Raw genomic sequence first — 20,111 nt, 5'->3', positions numbered from 1 at the left:
TTCAGAAGGCTTTTTCAGCGGATACGAATCAGCCCCTGAAGCCATGAAGAGAGCCAGCGCAATTACAGAGAGAATCGACCCACCCGAGTACTCCAGGACAGAGAGGAACCGAGTCATAACAGCTACTCCAGGCACAGTAGGAACAGACACGTACGAGTCACTTCAGGATGAATGTGTGTGGGTTGTATGTATTGTGTGCGTATGTATGTGAGGGGGTGTACGTATGTGTGAGTGAGTGTGTGGGGGTGGGTGTATGTATGTATGAGTGAGGGTGAGTACGTGTGTGTGTGTGTGTGTGTAGGCGGTGTGTACGTAGTCGAGTTGTGGACTGCACGGTGTGTAGACGTGTCTTTCTAGAGCTCCGCGTTTTTTGTTGTTTTCCATTGGTTTTTTGGTTTTTACATTGATTTGGTGGACTGGAACTTTAAATGGATTGGACAAGGAATACGGACTATCATTTTTGAGTCATTTGGTTACAGATTTATCAAGTTTTTTATAGTTTTTTGTTCTCATTAGTGAGATCAATATTTTTGTGTTTTTTACTCGCTAAATATTAGATATTATAGTGTGTTAAAGTGTTGGTGACTTTTATCAATAACGAAAAGACTACTAGTGTGTATAAAAAGTGAGTAAACTTATTGTACAATAACTTTTTAACAGTTTTGTGAGGTTATAATAGAGCTTATAATAGCAAATTATTCTAAGTTATTCGACAGGCTAATACCAGTCTGAAATTAACTGTAAACAAGGAATTAGGAAATTTTTTCGTGTATTAGTAGTTATATGAGTGAAATTTTTCTAAGTCCTTAGACTAGTTTTTATTAGGAAATTCTTTGTTCCTTAATAATTTCTGAACCACTCGTCCTACATCCCTCATCCCAAGTTATAAATCCATCCCAAAAAGTTTCCTACCCACTGACCCCCCCAACCCCCCCAAAAATTTTGGACCCTATTTTTGGGTTGATACATTTTACCAACCCCCCAAATTTCTTTTGGGGCTCCCATCCCCGAGTGGGTACTCGTTGGACTCGGGATCGTCCCCATAGACCAACAGCGCTAATATGAGACGAAGAGGATCACTCCCCTTAGAGGGATCATCGCAGGGATCTTCTAGCTCACAAAAGGTTACCATTACTAAGAAAACGGAGGGTAAATGTAAAAAGAGACCCCGACATGGGTCCTCAGAAGAAGAAGAAGGACCGCCGGAGAGCCTTAGCAATCTGGTTTACCAATTGGGATTAACTATGGTGGCGTTGAGACAGCATATGGGACCGGGTCTCTCAAAATACATACGTACACATGAGCAGGAGCTCAAAGGCATATATGATGGGCTTAATGCTTTGACGCAAGTCTCGTCCCCTTTATCAGTTGTTACGCAGGCTACTCAGACGGACCCTATAGTTATGGAATATGAGATGGAGCAAATTCTTACTAAGGAGCTGACAGATGAGCAAATAATAGATCTACTGCCCAAAAGGTGGCCAAATAGTTTGCGGAACAAAATTAGTTCGATTAACGAGTTGCCTTCTGAGGTGGTGGACTCTTGTACTGTTAGTGATTTAAGTAAATCAAGTCAAGGGGGTGAAAAAGAAGGTATTAGTACCAAATACAAAGTAGGCGGCATTCGTAAAGATGTACAATCAATTCTTGGAGACTGTGACGACATTAAGAAAAGTAAATACAAAATCTACTACGATGGTAATGCTACTGAGAAGAGCGCAGTGGGAGCTATATTGAGGGCTTTAAGAAAGATTATTCCTCAGGCTGGTAATTTAGTTTTTGTCGTCCCCAATAATAATATTGGAAACTATATGAAGAAATTAATATCTTATTTGCGGAGAGACGAGGAAGTAGCGGTTAAAGTGCTTACGATCTCAGTTGAAGGTAAAGCTATACAAGGCAAGTCTGGACAAGCCCATATTAAAAAGTCGACACCACCGGCAGTTGACAGTCGTACTGTGGTTATCAAAGCAGCTGGAAAATCCTATTCTGATTTACTTAAAACGATGAAGTCTGCAGTAAGTAGCGAAGATGCAAAAGAGGTCATCTCCTTACGTAAGGGCAGGAATGAAGAACTCCACGTGAGAATTCAGGGAGCGCAGAAAGCTGCTGAGTTTACAAGTAACCTACGAGATAAGGCGGCAGATCTGCATGTTGACCTGCGTACAAGAGCGGGAAGGCGCACAATAGTTCACATCAGGGATGTAGAATATGACACCACTGAGACAGAAATTTTTGCTGCAATTACTGCAAGAGTAGGTACTGATGAGGACATCAAGATATCGTCAATTAGAAAAGGGTACGCCGAGACCCAAAATGTTACAGTTATCACCTCGTATAGGGCTGCCTGTAAGCTGGTGGAACAAAGGTTGAGGATTGGCTGGGTAAATTGTCGGGCATATATTAGGGAATCAGAGGAAAAGTGCTTCAGATGCTGGAATACTGAACATCGTAAACATGAGTGCAAGGGCCCTGACAGAATGGATCTCTGCTTCAATTGTGGAGGCAGAGACCACAAGATTGCTGAATGCCGGGAGCATAGTAGCTGCCGGGATTGTGGGAGCCAAGAACACCGCACCGGAGGCTGGGGGTGCTCAAAACATTTAAATGCTTAGGGTGATAATGGTTAACGCAAACAGAAGCACCATGTCTCATGATTTGGTTAGTGAACTGGTCATAGAGCAGAGGGCTGATTTACGATAATCACGGAGCCGAACAAGTACCTTGTTGCTAGATCAGGCTGGATGGTGGATACAAATGGTGACGTGGCAATTATGGATGTTAGTGGCAGGATAGCATGGAGATTGACGTCCAGATCTGGAGGCATGTTGGCGGTGGAGTCGGATTCAACACTAGCGATTGGTGCCTATGGATCTCCAAACTGTGACATACATGAATTTACTAGAAGACTAGACATAATACAAGGTGTAGTAAATAACGCTAGGAAGAAAGTCATTATTCTAGGTGCTTTCAATAGTAAAGCGATTGCAGCAGGGAGCGCATACACCAATCACAGAGATGAGATCCTTACGGATATGATGAGGGCAATTAGCTGTCATTGTGTAAATGATGGCACCCCTACAAATGAGGCGAGAGGACACTTGTCAGTCTTGGACTTAACAATCATAGATGATAGATGGAGTAGGGAACACTGGGACTGGCGAGTGTTACCACATGATGTGGCGAGTGACCATCATGCCACTATGATTACCATAAAAGGCTCAGACTATGTGACTAGAGAGAAAATGCCCTATAGTAGTTTTACAAAGGAACAGATCGAGATCATAATCGATAGAACGGCCGAAAGGATTATCAACATAGAGAATCTGACACCAGTTGCCCTGACTAACGTTATAAGACAAGAAATGGGCAGAGTAGCTCACAGAAGAGCCAATAGACACTCAGTGTATTGGTGGAATATGGGGATTGAAACACTGAGAGGGCTCCTACAATCGCGCAGAAGAAGGAAGCAGAGACTCAGAATGCGAGGCGGACAGGAGTACGAGGAGGCATCTCTGGCTTATAAAAAGACCAGACGGGCCTTAAACAAAGCTATTCGTATGTCTAAGAAAAAACAATGGCACAGAATCTGCGAGGAGTTAGACGGAGACCCCTGGGGACAGGCATACAAAATAATTACTAAGCGATTTGGAAGGCGTCTGTCCGTATTAAATAATGAGCAGGTAGAACAACAATTTAATGAGCTTTTCCCCGGTAGAGTAGAAACTGCAGGAAATGTTATAGATTGCGAACCCAGACGCTTCACGTTCTCTGAACTGCACTTGGCTGTAGCACAACTGGGTAATAGGAAGAGCCCGGGTCCAGACGGAATTCCAGCGGCACTCCTTAAAGGGCTGATAAAGAGAATTCCTTATGAAATGCTTGATGTTGCCAGCCATGGATTAGAAAACAAGACATTTCCAGGAATCTAGGGTGGTGTTTATCCCAAAAGGCACAAATGAGAATGGAGAACCTTTATACAGACCATTGAGTCTTTTAAATACCATGGCGAAGGTAGTGGAGAAGATGCTCGCTGGCCGAATCTTTAAGGAACTTGAGGAAGGAATAGACATTAGTGGAAATCAGTTTGGATTCATGAAGGGTCGTTCGACGATACAGGCGGCGACAAAGGTGATCGACTGGGCTAAGGATACTAGGAGAGGCACATGGAGAACGAGGCGTATTCCCCTATTCATAGCTTTAGATGTAAAATATGCATTCGGTTCTATTAAGTGGGAATCAATAAATAGGGCATTAGTGGAAAAAGGTATCAGTCCTTATTTAAGAAGGCAGATAGGGGAATTCCTCTCAAATAGAGAATGCTTGGTGGAGACGCAGAGTGAGTGCCTACGTTTCAATATTTATGGCGGTGTGCCACAGGGGTCTGTACTGGGACCCTTACTCTGAATACTGGCCTTTGATGGGATATTAAGACTAGACTATCAGGATGGGGTACAAGTAATTGCCTATGCCGATGACGTGGCGATACTCATCAAGGGTAAAACAACTGTCGATGTACAAGAGAGTGCTAACAACACGTTACGGACGATAGATAATTGGTTGAAAGAAAGGAGACTCCAGCTGGCAATAGAAAAATGTAAATATATTATGTTCACAGGGAAGAGGATTTTAGACCGTCCGGCCATCCAAATTGGAAACCAACAAATAACAGAGGTCGAAAAGATTAAATACCTGGGTGTGACTTATGAGAGGAATTGCCGGTTCACCCAGCATATAATAGACATATGTGCCAAAGGTGAACAGATGACTAAGAATTTGAATATAATAATGTCTTCGCAGAGAGCTCCAAGACCCACTAAGCGAAGGGCGATAGCGTCCACAGTGACATCCATGATGTTATATGCAGTACCAGTGTGGTGGCACTCAGTCAGGGTTAAAAGAAATTTGAACAGACTGGTTAGTACTCATAGGAGGCTGTTGCTGGGGTTGTTTCAGCTTACAGGACGGTCTCCTGTGAGGCGTTGTGCGTGTTGTCTGGGGTGCCACCAATAGACTTAATGGCCCTAAATAGAGTCGAGAGGGCGCAAGGCCTCGAAGAAAATGAAGCAAAAGATAGATTTAGACATAGATGGCAAAATAGATGGCAGGAGGATGGACCAGCCAGACGCACGAAGGAGCTGATTCCAGATCTTGCACTATGGTTAGACAGGGAACATGGTGAGTTAAATTATCATATCACGCAGTTTTTTACAGGTCATGGCAATTTCAATGAGTACCTCCATCGTGTTGGAAGAAGGCCAGGTCCAGAATGCATGTACTGTGAGAGAATTGACAATGCAGAACACACATTTTCCTGCTGCGAGAGGTGGGCAATTAAAAGGAGGAACTGAGGAACAGCGTAGAATTATGCAAAGACACAAGAGGACGGCCCAGGGGTTGCGAGCTAGAGTTGGTTCGGAAATAGGATGTAACATTGCGACAGAGCAATATAGGCAAGCGAGAAAGACGCTTAACTTCCTCATAAAGCAGGCCAAAAGAAGGAAATGGTTAGAACTATGCGAGGAGTTGAATGCTGATCCGTGGGGAAAGGCTTTCAAAATAGTAACCAAGCGGCTTGGGAGACAAGCTCCGACACTGAATGAAGAAACGGCTGCGTTGCAGATCAGAAAGTTATTCCCCAGAACGGAGGAGCAATATAATAGAGAGGTGATAGAATGCCAGGGAGGAAGATTTACACAAAAAGAGGTCATGGAAGCTATAAATAAATTAAAAAATAAGAAAAGCCCCGGCCCAGATGGCATCCCAGCGGCCATCATTAAGATAATAGCTAGGATCGTACCTTGGGAAATAGTCGATGTAGCCAGCTACGGCCTACAAAATAGAAGCTTCCCTGAATGCTGGAAGGAAGCAAGAACAGTCTTCCTCCCAAAGGCAGGACAAATTCAAGAGAACACAGCATATAGACCGATTACGCTCATAAATAATATGGGAAAAGTAGTTGAAAGGTTGTTAGAAAATAGACTTAGAGAGGAAATAGAGGAAAAACAATGTCTACATCCGGAACAATACGGATTTAGAAAGGGACGGTCCACGGTGACCGCAGTTGAGAAGGTAAAAAACTGGGCATTAAATTGCAGAAGCGGTACATGGAAGACTAGAAAAATCCCCATGATCATAATGCTTGATGTTAGAAACGCATTTGGTACGGTCCCCTGGACAGCCATCATTGAGGCGCTTCAAGCCATGCAAATAAGTAAATACTTAGTAAATCAGATAGATCAATATCTGCAAAATAGGTTCATAGAGGTCAAAACCCTAGAAAGGAAAGCCATATTTCAGGTATTCGGAGGGGTGCTGCAGGGATCTGTCCTTGGCCCAACCTTATGGAATGTTTTCTATGATAAAATCTTCAGGCTGAACTACCCCGAAGGGGTATCGATAGTAGGATACGCGGATGATATCGCAATATTAGTAGAAGACAGAGATATTAATGAACTGGAGAACAAGGCAAACCAAGCGCTTAGAACAATAGATGAATGGATGGAGGATAACAAATTAGAAATAGCTCCTAATAAATCCTGTTGCCTGGTCCTCTCGGGTAGAAGACCATTAAGAAGTGTGAATCTAAATATCTGAGGACAGAGAATTGATGAAGTAAAAGAAACAAAATACTTTTGTACTTCTGGGGGTACTTCTGGACAAAAGTTTAAGGTTCAGCAAGCATATTGATATGATTTGTGGGAGAGTTACTCCTGCTGTAAAGGGATTAAGAGGATTATTTCAAAACCACGGCACACCTAAAATGGTTATTCGAAGATTGATAACCGCGGCTATCACTTCGGCGGTACTGTATGCGGCTCCCATATGGGGGGCGGCAATGAACATACAGCGAAATAAAAAGAAGTTGAGAAGTGTCCATAGACTGGCATTGCTGCGTGTAGCTGCTAGTTACTGTACGGTATCGTATTACGCGCTGTGCGTACTGACCGGGGTCCTACCCATAGACCTTCAGATAAAAGAACCCTCAGACACAGCGGTATGTCGAAAGAAGAGATGGAAGGGATTATAGAACAAGAATGGCAAGAAGAGTGGGCAGGGTCCAGAGTGGGAGAATGGACCAGACGCCTAATCCCTAATATTAAAACCTGGAATAACAATAGACTCGGAGATGTCAATTTTTACATGACACAATTACTGTCGGGGCACGGCAGTATCTGTATAGGATCGGGAAGAGAGCCACCCCGCAGTGCATCTATTGTCCAGAGAACGACCATGCCGAACATACGTTGTTCATATGTCCAAGATGGGCCGTTAACAGAGGTCAAATAGTAATTAATGGTCTTACACCAGAAAATCTCATAAACTGGTTGGGGTACAACAATGAGAACTGGATATGGTTCCGCAGGTTCGCCGGGGAGGTCCTGCGGGCCAAAGAGGATGAAGACAGAAGAATGGGAGTATAAACAGTAGGTTAGGGCGGACAGTCACTCCATGGAGGGCCTGTACGCCTTGGTGTGCGGGTACCTGAGAAGGGGGTGAACTCCAGGGGAGTTTGAGTTTGGGTTAAAATAAAAGACCAAGTCCCGGTCGGCGGGGTCGTCCCTGCGGGAGCCTAGGCTCCTTGTGGGGTCGGCGCTGTCGATTAGAGGCCAAAGGCGTAAAGACCGAGTCCCGGTTCCCTGCTGAGGCGCTGGGGGACGGCATAGCCGGACCTTGGCTCTAAAGCGGGGGATTAGAGGCAGGCAATGTAAAACAAAAGATCCGAGACCGGGGAGGCCAACCTGCCGTGCCGGACGTATAGCCGGCGGGTGGGGGACGCCTCCTTTGAGAGTAAAAGGACACTCTCCCCGACTGAGTATACTTAATTGGATATCCGGTCGGGGAGAGTAGAAAAAAAAAAGAAAAAAAAAGGAAGTAAGTGGGCCGCCTACAAGAAAATGTCCAGGTGTTAAAGGTTTTGGGTCGGATGGGTTGCAAGATAAGGCACATAAAGGTCGAGAATTATGACAAGCTTCAATCTGAGTCAGAATAGTATTGAGCTCTTCAAACGTAAAGGCTACATTTCCTACCACACGTCGGAGGTGAAATTTTACTGACTTTACAGCTGCCTCCCAAAGGCCTCCAAAATGAGGGGAATTGGGAGGTATAAAGTGCCACTGCCATTATAAAGTGCCATTTTCAGATGCAGAGTTTACTATTTTTGTCTCACGTGGCTAGTATTTAAAAATGAGTACATCGAGCGAAGCAAATTATTTGCGCCCATGAAGTTCGTTCCATTATCGCTATAAATGTTTGAACATAGACCTATTCTTGAAGTAAATCTCCTCAGTGCTGCTAAGAACGCATGAGTTGATAAATCACTGACTAATTCCAAATGTATCGCCTTTGTAAAAATACAAATAAATAGAGCGACATAACATTTTGTTTTTATCTTTGAATTCCGCCCATCATGCCGAATTGTCAGAGGTCCGGCGTAATCTATACCAGAGTTCATAAATGGTTTGTATGTTACCTGAGTGCGATGACTCGGCAATTGACCCATTAATTGTTGTGACTGTTTTGCCTTAAACCGGAAGCATAATAGGCACTTGTGCAAAATTGATCTGATGACATTTTTACCATTTATTATCCAGTACCTCTCACGTAATTGAGAATGAACCAATTGAGGTCCTACATGTAACATTCTCAAATGCTCGTTTATGACTATTAATTTAGTTAGATTGGATTTGGGTGGAAGAATAATCGGATGCTTGCCATCAAAATTCAATTGAGATAATTGCAATCTTCCTCCTACTCTTAAGCAGTTCGGTGCTGTCTAGGAATGGATGTAACGAATACAATTTACTATCTTTGGAGATGCTTGAATTGGTGATCAATTTTTTGATTTCAGTTTGAAAATTAATGTTTTGGGTATGTATGATACAACGTAACAAAGTAGATTCCTTTTCCTTAACTGATAAGACATCTCTATTGATACTTTTATCTTTAGTTTACAAAATTTTTAAAAATCTTATTCAATAAGAAAGCGTATTTATCATTTTTTGTAAAGACGAAAATGAGTCTGATAAATCTGACAAATTTGTGGTTACCGCAAATGAAGTAGATACATTGCGAAGTTCAGTTAAACAATCAGCTTCTAAGTTAGTTTCATCAGTATTCTGACGGTTTGTTAAGCCAAGAAGGCCCATACCACCATAATTGATTGATCTGTAATTCAAATCCGTAGTTTCCACGACAAGTACATCAGCTGGATTTTCATCTGTAGAAACATGTCCCTAAACACAGCCATTGGTTAAGTCTTGGATTTCTGAAACTCGATTTGCTACGAAGGTCTTCCATTTTGTTGGTAATGCTGATATCCAAGAAAGTACAACTGTAGAATCAGTCCATAAATAAATTTTATTTGTAGTTAATTTAAGTGCAGGGTTTACAAAGTTAAGCAACCTTGCCATCAAGAGTGCTCCACATAATTCCAATCTTGGAATAGATATTTGTTTTACTGGAGCCATCCGTGATTTAGAGCAAAGGAGTTTAACTGATATATTTCCAAAGGTGTTAACTGAACGTAAGTATATACAAGCTCCATAACCATCTTTAGAAGCGTCAGAAAATCCATGTAATTGTATATCAAATATTTTTCCAGTACACTTGACTAATCTAGGAATCTTAATTTGCTCGATGAATGGAAGTTTTTTACAAATGTCAGATCATTTATTAAGAAGGTTTTCTGGAAGTTTATCGTCCCATTCTAGATTTTGGAGCCATAATTGTTGCATGAATACCTTATACTGCATAATAATTGGACCTAACAGACCAAGGGGGTCGAATATTGAAGATATTGTGGCCAATACTGATCTTTTAGTAAATAAGTTGTCGGTTTTTACATTAGTTGAAAAACATAACGTATCTTGAATGTGGTTCCAGATTAAACCTAATGTGTTGATTCCCTCGCTAGAAAAGTTAAATGTATGGTTTGAATCATCGGTTTCGGATACGGATTCCAGGAGAGTTGAGCTGTTAGAGCACCATTTATGTAGTTCGAATCCTGCTTGCTTTAGAATCGCTGTTATTTCACCTTGCAGTTGCAATGCCTCAGTTAAATCATCAGCACCAGTTTGTAAGTCATCTACGTAGAAGTCATGGCGTATCACTTCAGAAGCCTTAGGAAATTGTTTTGAGTTTTCGTTGGCCAGTTGTATAATGCATCTTGTGGCGAGAAATGGCGCGGATGGCGTAGATTTTGGAGCCATAATTGTTGCATGAATACCTTATACTGCATAATAATTGGACCTAACAGACCAAGGGGGTCGAATATTGAAGATATTGTGGCCAATACTGATCTTTTAGTAAATAAGTTGTCGGTTTTTACATTAGTTGAAAAACATAACGTATCTTGAATGTGGTTCCAAATTAAACCTAATGTGTTGATTCCCTCGCTAGAAAAGTTAAATGTATGGTTTGAATCATCGGTTTCGGATACGGATTCCAGGAGAGTTGAGCTGTTAGAGCACCATTTACGTAGTTCGAATCCCGCTTGCTTTATAATCGCTGTTATTTCACCTTGCAGTTGCAATGCCTCAGTTAAATCATCAGCACCAGTTTGTAAGTCATCTACGTAGAAGTCATGACGTATCACTTCAGAAGCCTTAGGAAATTGTTTTGAGTTTTCGTTAACCAGTTGTATAATGCATCTTGTGGCGAGAAATGGCGCGGATGCTGTTCCATATGTTATTGTTTTTAGTTGGTAATGGCCAATTTCTTCTTCACCAGAATTTCGCCATATAATCCTTTGAAGATCATAATCCCTTGGATCAACCAGTACTTGCCTATACATTTTCGCAATGTCAGCGGTCATAGCGTATACATGTGTTCTAAAGCGTAATACTATCGATATTAAATCTTGCTGCACAGTCGGACCTACCATGAGCGTGTCGTTAAGGGATATTCCATTGTCAGCCTTAGCTGAGGCATCGAATACGACTCGTAGTTTGGTGGTACTACTGGTTTGTTTGAATACTGCGTGATGTGGTAGATAGTATGGTATGGTCTCTCAAAGGCATCATTGCATGTCAAAGCATCCTTTCTTGTTGGTTGTTTAATTACCTGCATGTGATCGAGTTCAAGATATTCCTTCATAAAATTGCTATAATCCTCCTTAAGATTAGTGTTGTTTAATTTCCTCTCTAATAACAAGAATCTGCGATGCGCATTGTCGAAAGAATCGCCAAGGGGTGTATGGTTTTGTCGTCTGGGTAATCTAACAATGAATCTGCCATCTTGATTTCGCTTGAGGTTTTCCAGAAAATGCTGTTCGCACATCCTTTCTTCCTTGGTGCGAGGAGTTGTTTTAATCTCCTCCAGTTCCCAAAATTGTTTTAACTGCTTTTGAATATTTAGTTCTGAATTAATAAATAGTGACGTTATCTTAGGCGGGTTTTCATTTTCATCTGTTGATGGTAATCTACCTGCGACTATCCAACCTAATGTGGTTTCTTGAATGACTGGGAAGTTCTCAGTTTTCTTTATTTGACCCTTCTTCATTAAATGTAAATACAATTCAGATTCTATCATAATGTCTATATTACCGGGTGTGTTAAAATGATAATCCGCAAGTTTTACGAATTTTGGAAGGTTCCACGTACTCGTATTGATGGGTTCGGAGGGCATAGAACTTTAAAAACAAGGTAAAACAAAACATTTAATTGTAGTAGCATATTCTTGATAATTTGAATGTAACTGAACGGTAACACTGTATTTTACGGTGTCTGAAATGTTATTTATTCCATGATTTGGTAGATTTTCCCGTTCACGCTTTAATTTTAAATGCTGAACTGTCTTCAGTAATGAAGTTCGCTTGCGAGCCTGCATCAAGCAACGCCCTGCAAGGCTGTAGCATTTTTTGTGAATCCTTGACACCAACTATAGCAGTGGCTAGTAAAACTCGTGTCGCGCTCTGAATCTTTAGACTGCAATAGTTACTACATACGTTTGGGTCAACCTGAGCTATCCCTTTACCTGTGTCTTCTGTTTTATCCTTAGAAATAGTGTTAGATTCCATAACTTGGGAGAATGCATTGTCGTGCAAGATTGAATGATGTTTACGCTTACAGTATTTACAATGAGAATTATAACATTCTTTGACATTGTGGTTACTATTAAGACAGTTAAAACATAATCTGTGCCTTTTGACGAATGATATTCTACCATTTACTGGCAATTTAAGAAAATTCATACATTTGTAGAGTAAATGAGGTTGCTTACAGTAAGGAGATTCTGAGTTTGCTATACTAACTGCATGAGCACAAATTTTCTGGGAAGACTTAAAGTCTTTGTCTCACTTAAATTGATTGTATTGTTTCGTGCAATGCGAATCTACTGAATATTTTTGAGAATTGTTGCCTTGGGACTCTGAAACAGAACTTTCTAAGATTTGTCTGCGCCTTTCTAGGAAACTGATAAACTGATCGATATCCGGGAAGGTATCAGTCGATACGGTGGATTCCCAGGCCCGTATAGTTGTTTGGCCTAAGCGCTGGACAAATAATTGGGTTAAAACAAATTCTACATAATTAGTTGAGTTTTAATGCCTTTAACGCATTTATATTAATTGTATCAATAAAATTAGATATGCCAGATGCAGATTCCTTTGGAATACTATGAACATTAAGTATTTCACGAGCATGTTTTGAAGCTATGAGTCGCTTGTTGGCAAACCTAGTTTCGAGTAATTTCCAGGCGACTGTATAATTATCAGCTGTGACCGATAAGTTTTTGATTATTTGTAGAGCGGAAGCAGTTAATGATGATGTCAAGTAATGAAATTTTTGAATTACCGTTAAATTTTCGTTGTCATGAACTACTGCACGGAAAAATTCACTAAACGTTAACCAGTCTTCATAGGAACCATTAAATTTCGGCAAATTTAATTTTGGAAGAATAATAGATTTATCACTTTTATGATTGCTGCAGTTAGAATTTCTAGACAAACTAGATGAGCTTGGAGACAATGATCTATGGCAGTTGGAATTTAAGATTTTTTGTAACTTTGATTTAAGAATAGAAATATTTCTTCCACTTCTTCCCTATCTGCTTCTTCACTTTCGTGGTTAAGTTCTAAAAGGGTTTGCACCTCATCATATTTATGCCAAGTTGTTTCTAAATGATCCAGTTTGACCTTTACTAAATCAAGATCTGATTTTTCAGAGTCTAGAGACTCTACAAATGTTTTTATGCGCGTAATAGAGCCTTTAAATGTACCTCGTTTACGCCTGTTTTGTTTTATTTGGGTTCCAAAATCTATTGTAAGAATCTTATTACCTATTTCATCATCTGTATTTGGCATTTTAGTCAGTTTGAATAATACAAGATGTAATCAATAACAAGTTTGAATAATTGCGATAAGAAATAATATTAACAAACAATAAACTAAGGAAATAATGATAAATGAAAGGAATATAAATATATGATATATAGGTTTGGTAGTTTTAAATTGATAATGGTAATTTGTAAGTAGGGTTACGTAAGGATTTGAGATAAGCAAGGCGTACGTACTGATGTAAATTAAATAAGGATAATTAACGTAAACAGGCATTAACAGATTAATTATAATGTTATAAGAGTGGCAGTCAGCTTACCGATAACACGCCTGACATGTCGATGAAGTAACGGCGATGGAATGTAGGCTGCATCAGCACTGCCGACGCGATGTGTGGTGATGGCTGAGTATTAGTAATATTCGTATATTTTTACAAAAATACAGCTCCTAATTCATAGCCATTGTTCCGTATTTGAATAACAACACAAATACAAATAGATAGAATTAGCTACACAAGTAGATAGAATGATAGGCTAAGCTTAGCATCATAGCACTAGTCACTTATGATTCGAAGAAACTGGATCGTATTTTCACTGATAAACATCCGGTCGGTGGACCAATATGTTTTGTGTTGATAGTTGAAGTCAATATAAAGTGGACTGTAGAATAAAACACTTGAATTAAATATACTATGATACTAATAACTTTACTAATAAAAGAATATTGATACATTAGTTGGCGACTCGGCCGTATAGTATGGTTGCTCGTAGCACACTAACTTATTACTATATGATACAAAAATAATACACTCTTCTGCCGCAAGAAAGCAACGCTACAGCACTTTTCACTGTAAACAGTGAAGTTAAAAGTTCGACAAATGCACCTGCAATTTATTAATCAGCATCATCTTAAATAAAATAAGTGTTTTGATGATTTATCTCTTAGAAAAATAAAATAAAATTAAGACAGCCTATCAACATTAATTTTGTATTCACCTAACGTTTAGTAAATTCACTAATTTTTTAAAAACTTTCTTAGATAAGTCGATTCTTATGAATAATAGTAAAACATGAATTTAATAATAATAAATCATTTGTACTCCTACTTTCAAGGCGTACACAATGACTAGCATTTGTGTTCTTACACAGTATAACTACTGTGAAATCATTCGATGTGTAGTTAAAAGTGTGACAGTACAACTGAATTTTATTAATCTACATCATTTTAAATAAAAAGGTAATTTATTGATTAATATTTATTTCTCAGAAAAAAAACAGAAATCAAGAAGAATGTTTGTAAATACTAATGGTGTACTCACTTAACTTTTAGTACATTCACTATTTTTTTAAAAACTTTCTTAGATAAGCCGATTCTTATAAATAATAGTGAAACATGAATTTAACAAAAACAAATAAAAGTGTGCAATATTAAAACCTTATTGTCCTAACCTAACTTAACGGTATCGGTTCCATATTGTCGTAACCTAAATTAATGGTATCGATTACATATTGTCTTAATCTAAATTTATTGTATCGGTTACATATCATCCTAACCTGATACGATAGTAGTTTACGTGCGCAAATTATCTGACCAAATATCGTGTAATATTACAACCCCTAATGTTTCTACTTAAGAAACATTTGAATTAAAATGAAGTGTAGACTACCTCAAGGCTCTAACCCAACCCATCACAACCCAATACCCAACTCGTTCCAACTCATCCACGCCTCTCCGCCCACTGACCACCCCTTCCCCTGCAAACAACTTACAACTACACCGCCTTCATTACACTTCGCCTTTCTCATCCCTTACTACACCCTCTTTCACTACATTGTGAAATATTAAACCTATATATTATACGAGTATATTAAACCTAATAATTAATTACATAAATATAATTTAAAATATAACTCGATGTTTTATATTGTCATAACATTTATTAATCGATGTTAAATTTCGCACTCACTCAAAACGTACCACACCCAATATAAATTATCCATGTTTTGTTACTACTCAAAATTTAAAAGAAACGTATTTTTCTTATTCATTTCAGATAATTGACGCTGTATAACCAGCTGCCAACCGTACAGAATAAGAATGTAATATCTATTTTAATAATTATGTTGTGTTCTACTTCATACATACCTCTCTAACCTGTGGAATAGTATTACAAAATATTCTTTGCTTTGTTCGTATGTTTCAGTTATATCTTTAAATAAAAATGTCATCCCCGAGAACTGTCCATGCCATCAACAATAATATGGTTCTCCTTCGATGAAATTTGGAGGAATTTCAATGTATTGATCTCCTAACAGTCCTCCAGCAGCACAGAACATCCGTGCAGGACCACCTGAAGATTGAGGCTATGCGCTTTAATAGTAACGTTAAATTGTGGGTACATAAAAAAATTTTTGTATGTACTTCATTTTTTTCCACAATTAAAAAATGTATTCGTGTCTATTATTATATGTTTTGCTTTCACAGGTACGTAGTGGTAACGTAGGGATGTGAAAGATAGTTAGGAAGAGACATCAGATGTTGTTCTGACAACATTAATTTACATGGGAAAATTAAAATTGTTAATGTAGATGTAAATAGTTATCTAATTGATGATTATTGTTGGACTCAATTAAAAAAAATTATTCAAAACAGTAGTGGGTGGGTATTCAGCAAGATTAATCATGTAAACTTGAAGATTGTTTGGTCCTGTCACTATTCGGCGAAGAGTTCATACATCGAACTGTCATCGCAAATCCAAAAAATCGGTCAACATTAAAAATAATTGTGATCAAAAATGCTTCCTATGGTCAGTTTTTTTCCATCTGTATGATCAAATCGTGCTTCTGCTTATTCAATATATGAGAGGAAGCTAAACATGACCGGTATCGAGTATCCTGTAAATGTGAAAGATATCGATCGGTTCGAGTGGCAAAGCCAAGAAATTAGCATAAACGTGTACGAATACGAACTGGTAAAGGACGATATACGCATTATATATTAATACATCCATTTCGTGTAACTGAGCACCGGGATCGCACATACTGTAAACATAGGGACGACGTAAATCTTAAAATAAGATTTAGACCTTAAAATAAGACTGTATTGCGAATACATCCGAGTGACATGAGTCGTTGACAGTTGGTCCTTTACGGTTGTTGTACTCGTTCCAATTTTTAACATCATCCCTAAAAAAACTTGACAATCTTGCAATAGATTGTACCGACAAAGACAGCGTATTGAAACGTATGACAACAGATTCTAATGACATACAAACGAGACCTTGTATTAAGAAATGGGATTTACCCGTACGAGTACGTAATGAAAAATTAAATAAAACTAAATTAAAACTATTAAAACTAAATTTGAAGAAATTCCCCTACCCCCAATAAACGCATTTTTCAGCAAATTTTCTAGACAGATTAAGAATACGCTCATCAAGTCTGGAATACCTTCAAATATCGTAATTTAGGTTATTATCACGATCTCTACCTTCAGTCTGATGTTCTTCTAACCGATGTCTTTGAGAATTTTCGTGATATATCTATAAATTTCTACGAGCTAGACCCGTGCCACTTCTCGACTCCCCACTTTTTTCCTGGAACGCAATGCTAAAATACATGAAACATAGATAGAACTTCTAATGGACAACGAAATGTAAGTTTTCATCGAGAAAGGTTCACATGGGTGAGTTCGCTCTGTTTTCGAATTCATATGCCAAAGCAAATAACTCATTAATTGATGAGTACAACAGTACCACTCCTACAACTTACATACAATACTACGATTGTAACAGATTGTACGGAACCGCCATGTTGGACCTTTACCATATGGTGGTTTTCGTTGACTGAATGAAGAGGAAGTCAATAACCTCAACATTCAATCGATTGAAGATTATAGTGAGAAAGGTTACATCTTCGAGGTTGAGCTACAACATTCCCACAATTTACAAAACATTTACAGACTATTCACTAACACCCGAATGTAGTAATCCACAGAAGAGATGATTTCACCCCATATTAGACCAGAAAACCGTCATCGCGTCCAAAAGTTACTAACAACACTCAATCACAAGCACATTTTCATACCTATTGTACATTTGCAACCTTAAAGTTGTGCACAAGACTTTTACTTGTAATTAATTCCATAGAGCTGTCGAGTTCTTTCAATCACGTTGGTTGCAACTGTACATCGAGTTTAACACTCAACGTAGGGCGGCGAATAGGAAAAATGGTTGAAAAGGACCGTTTTAAACTGATGAAAAACGCGGTCTACGGTAAATATTATGAGAACGTACGCAACAGAATTGAACTTAAACATGTTATTGATGAATGAAAATTTGAGAACGTGATTGCCAAACCAAGGGTGAAATCTTGCTTTATATAAAACAACAACGTTGGGCTGAGGTTAATCTGAAGAAACCTTAAATCTTTCTAAATTTACCAATGTCCATCGATTTCTCAGTGTTAGACATTAGCAAAATGATCATGTACCAATTTCATTACGATTATATAGTTCTTATGGTCATAATATAAAGCTTTCAATGACATACTGATTGCTTAATATATGAAATCAAAACCCATGATATCTATAACCTTATCCTGGAAGATTTCGATAGATTTGAACTTCTGACTATCCCTCTCAACATCCGCATTTTAGTTTAGTAAACAAAAGACTTTGTAAGTTTAAAGATGAAATGAACGGTAAATCTAGTTGTAAGTTTATAGGGCTTCGTTTCAAGATTTTATTATCGGTTTCGATAAGAACAAGAAGAAAGTAACAAAAGGTATCTGTTGGGAAAAATTACAAAATAAAATGACACATAGCTCGTTTTTGCCAAAAGAACTGGACTTATTTTTTGACAGAATAAAATCAAAATTATATAACCATATTCATAAAAACTGCATAAATACATTATAACATTTTAATACTTTGTTAAGACTGCACAAAATCTCCATGTACGATATTTATATACAACAACTCTTAATTTAAAGTATAGGTAAATTTGTTACTTTAGTATTTCTTTTACAAACACAAAGTACATCATTAAGTTACCTTATTATTTAACAGACGATTACTGTACAATGAAAAACATTAATATCTTGCTATTCACTTACGCAAAATGTAATGTCACAATGGTGAATTTTCTACATAAATTCCTCTGATTTTAATGGAACATTCTAAATTATAAAGAAGAAAAATCACAAACATATTTAAAAGATTTTTTGCCTTACAACAAAGATTCATACGTATTAAACATAACAAAAAATATTCGCAGAGTTAATTTAAAAACATATACATAAATCCATTCAGATGTTCAGTTTTCCAACAAGAAAATTAAATCTATTATCTTAATTTTTACAGCTATGACAGAGCCAAACGTAATGCTGTAAGGAATAGAATTATAGAAAATTTTTTCCAATTGTGTACAATGGAGAAAACTGTAATGTACATTTCATAAAAGAAATGGTTCATTTTTAAATAAGTACATCACTTAAGCTCTTTACTTACTGTTCTCGCAGAATAATTATTTTATATTAACACAAAGAGGAGCACATTTATATAACACTCGAAACAAAATAAAATGTTCACATCACTAACCGATGTTTACACAATGGCTGCTTAACAACAACTTGTAAAATTGTAATTAGAATAAAATGTTTTTTAGCAATTAAAAGTTATTATTAATCATTTAAGATGTAAACACATGAAATAATATAAAGTTACATGAAAGTACTAAATCTTAAAAAATAATCAAAAAATAAATTACAATACAGAAGGCATAAATGAAAATCAGCTGAGCATATATTTATATATGTTGAATGGAATGCATTATTTCAGTGTTTTGATAGTTGATTTATTTTAGATAAATTGGTGAGAAAACGGTTCACTAATTTATTAAAAAAGACAAAAAAAGTATAATGAGACACTCTCTTATAAGTTGAATTAAAGCTACTTTACGCATTGGCGTAAACAGTATCCCTAGGGAATCGATTGCGAAAAATCTGAAGCACGATTTCTATAGTCGTTGCCTCTTTGACATTTATCACAAATAAAGATACACATTGTATAAGAAGCGACAAAAACCAAAATCTGCTGACGATGATAAACAATACGTTTTGGAAAACAAGACAGACACCTTGCCATACAAACATTACACTTCGATGTAACGAATGAGGGATGAAGATGAAATTTTGAAACCGTCCAAGCAACTAAGACTTGAAAAAATGCCGCATGAACTCAATCACGATTATTTTTAAGGAAACAGACATTGTTTAATATCTATGCTAATAGTTTTCGCATGATTTTCTGTTTAATGAAATAACTTATTTGTTTAATGTGTATATTTCAAAGTATTTTTTGTGTATTAATGTATTTTTTGTTGTATGTATTTGTACCGCATATTAATGTATTTATTTAATGATACAAGTATCGTATATTAATATATTTATTGTATATGTTTTTCAAAATATTTATAATAAAACTTTTAATTTATAAGTATTTGGTTATAATTAATAACACCCTAGTACTTTTTTATCCTTATCATTGTTAATATTTTAGCATTGTACGTACATACGTTAAACGTTAACTTTATTCCTCATAACACTTTTCTACTTAAAACACCCAGTGAATTATAATCAGTGTCTTAATGAGTGTCATAGTGGCAATATCTAAGAAATTCATCGGCGAACCGGTGAGTCGCCGAGTTACCGGGAGTCAAGCTAGCATAAAGACTATATGTATCAAGCCAATCTTGTTGAGATTATTCCATACGCTAGATCCGATAAAGTTTAATTTATATTGATAATTGTTGATTTTATATTGACGATGATAATTT

General features: G+C 37.7%; 3 protein-coding genes across 3 annotated transcripts; 1 reads left to right on the top strand and 2 right to left on the bottom strand.

Moving 5' to 3' along the window:
* Positions 1-2,744: 2,744 nt before the first annotated feature.
* Positions 2,745-9,549, top strand: LOC142317528 (uncharacterized). The gene is made up of 2 exons (XM_075354089.1): positions 2,745-3,801; positions 9,386-9,549. The coding sequence occupies exons 1-2, from the start codon at positions 2,745-2,747 to the stop codon at positions 9,547-9,549; spliced, it is 1,221 nt and encodes a 406-aa protein (XP_075210204.1).
* Positions 9,550-10,108: 559 nt separating this feature from the next.
* On the bottom strand, positions 10,109-10,795 carry LOC142317527 (uncharacterized). Its single transcript, XM_075354088.1, has one exon. It carries the CDS (start codon positions 10,793-10,795, stop codon positions 10,109-10,111), a length of 687 nt encoding a protein of 228 aa, XP_075210203.1.
* Positions 10,796-10,878: 83 nt separating this feature from the next.
* LOC142317526 (uncharacterized) lies at positions 10,879-11,532 on the bottom strand. Its single transcript, XM_075354087.1, has one exon. It carries the CDS (start codon positions 11,530-11,532, stop codon positions 10,879-10,881), a length of 654 nt encoding a protein of 217 aa, XP_075210202.1.
* Between the last annotated feature and the right edge of the window lie 8,579 nt (positions 11,533-20,111).

This window comes from Lycorma delicatula, chromosome 1 (assembly GCF_047948215.1).
Source record: "Lycorma delicatula isolate Av1 chromosome 1, ASM4794821v1, whole genome shotgun sequence".
NCBI classification, from domain to species: domain Eukaryota; kingdom Metazoa; phylum Arthropoda; class Insecta; order Hemiptera; family Fulgoridae; genus Lycorma; species Lycorma delicatula.
The sequence above is the reverse complement of the archived record's forward strand: the minus strand, read 5'-3'. Positions and strand labels throughout refer to the sequence as shown.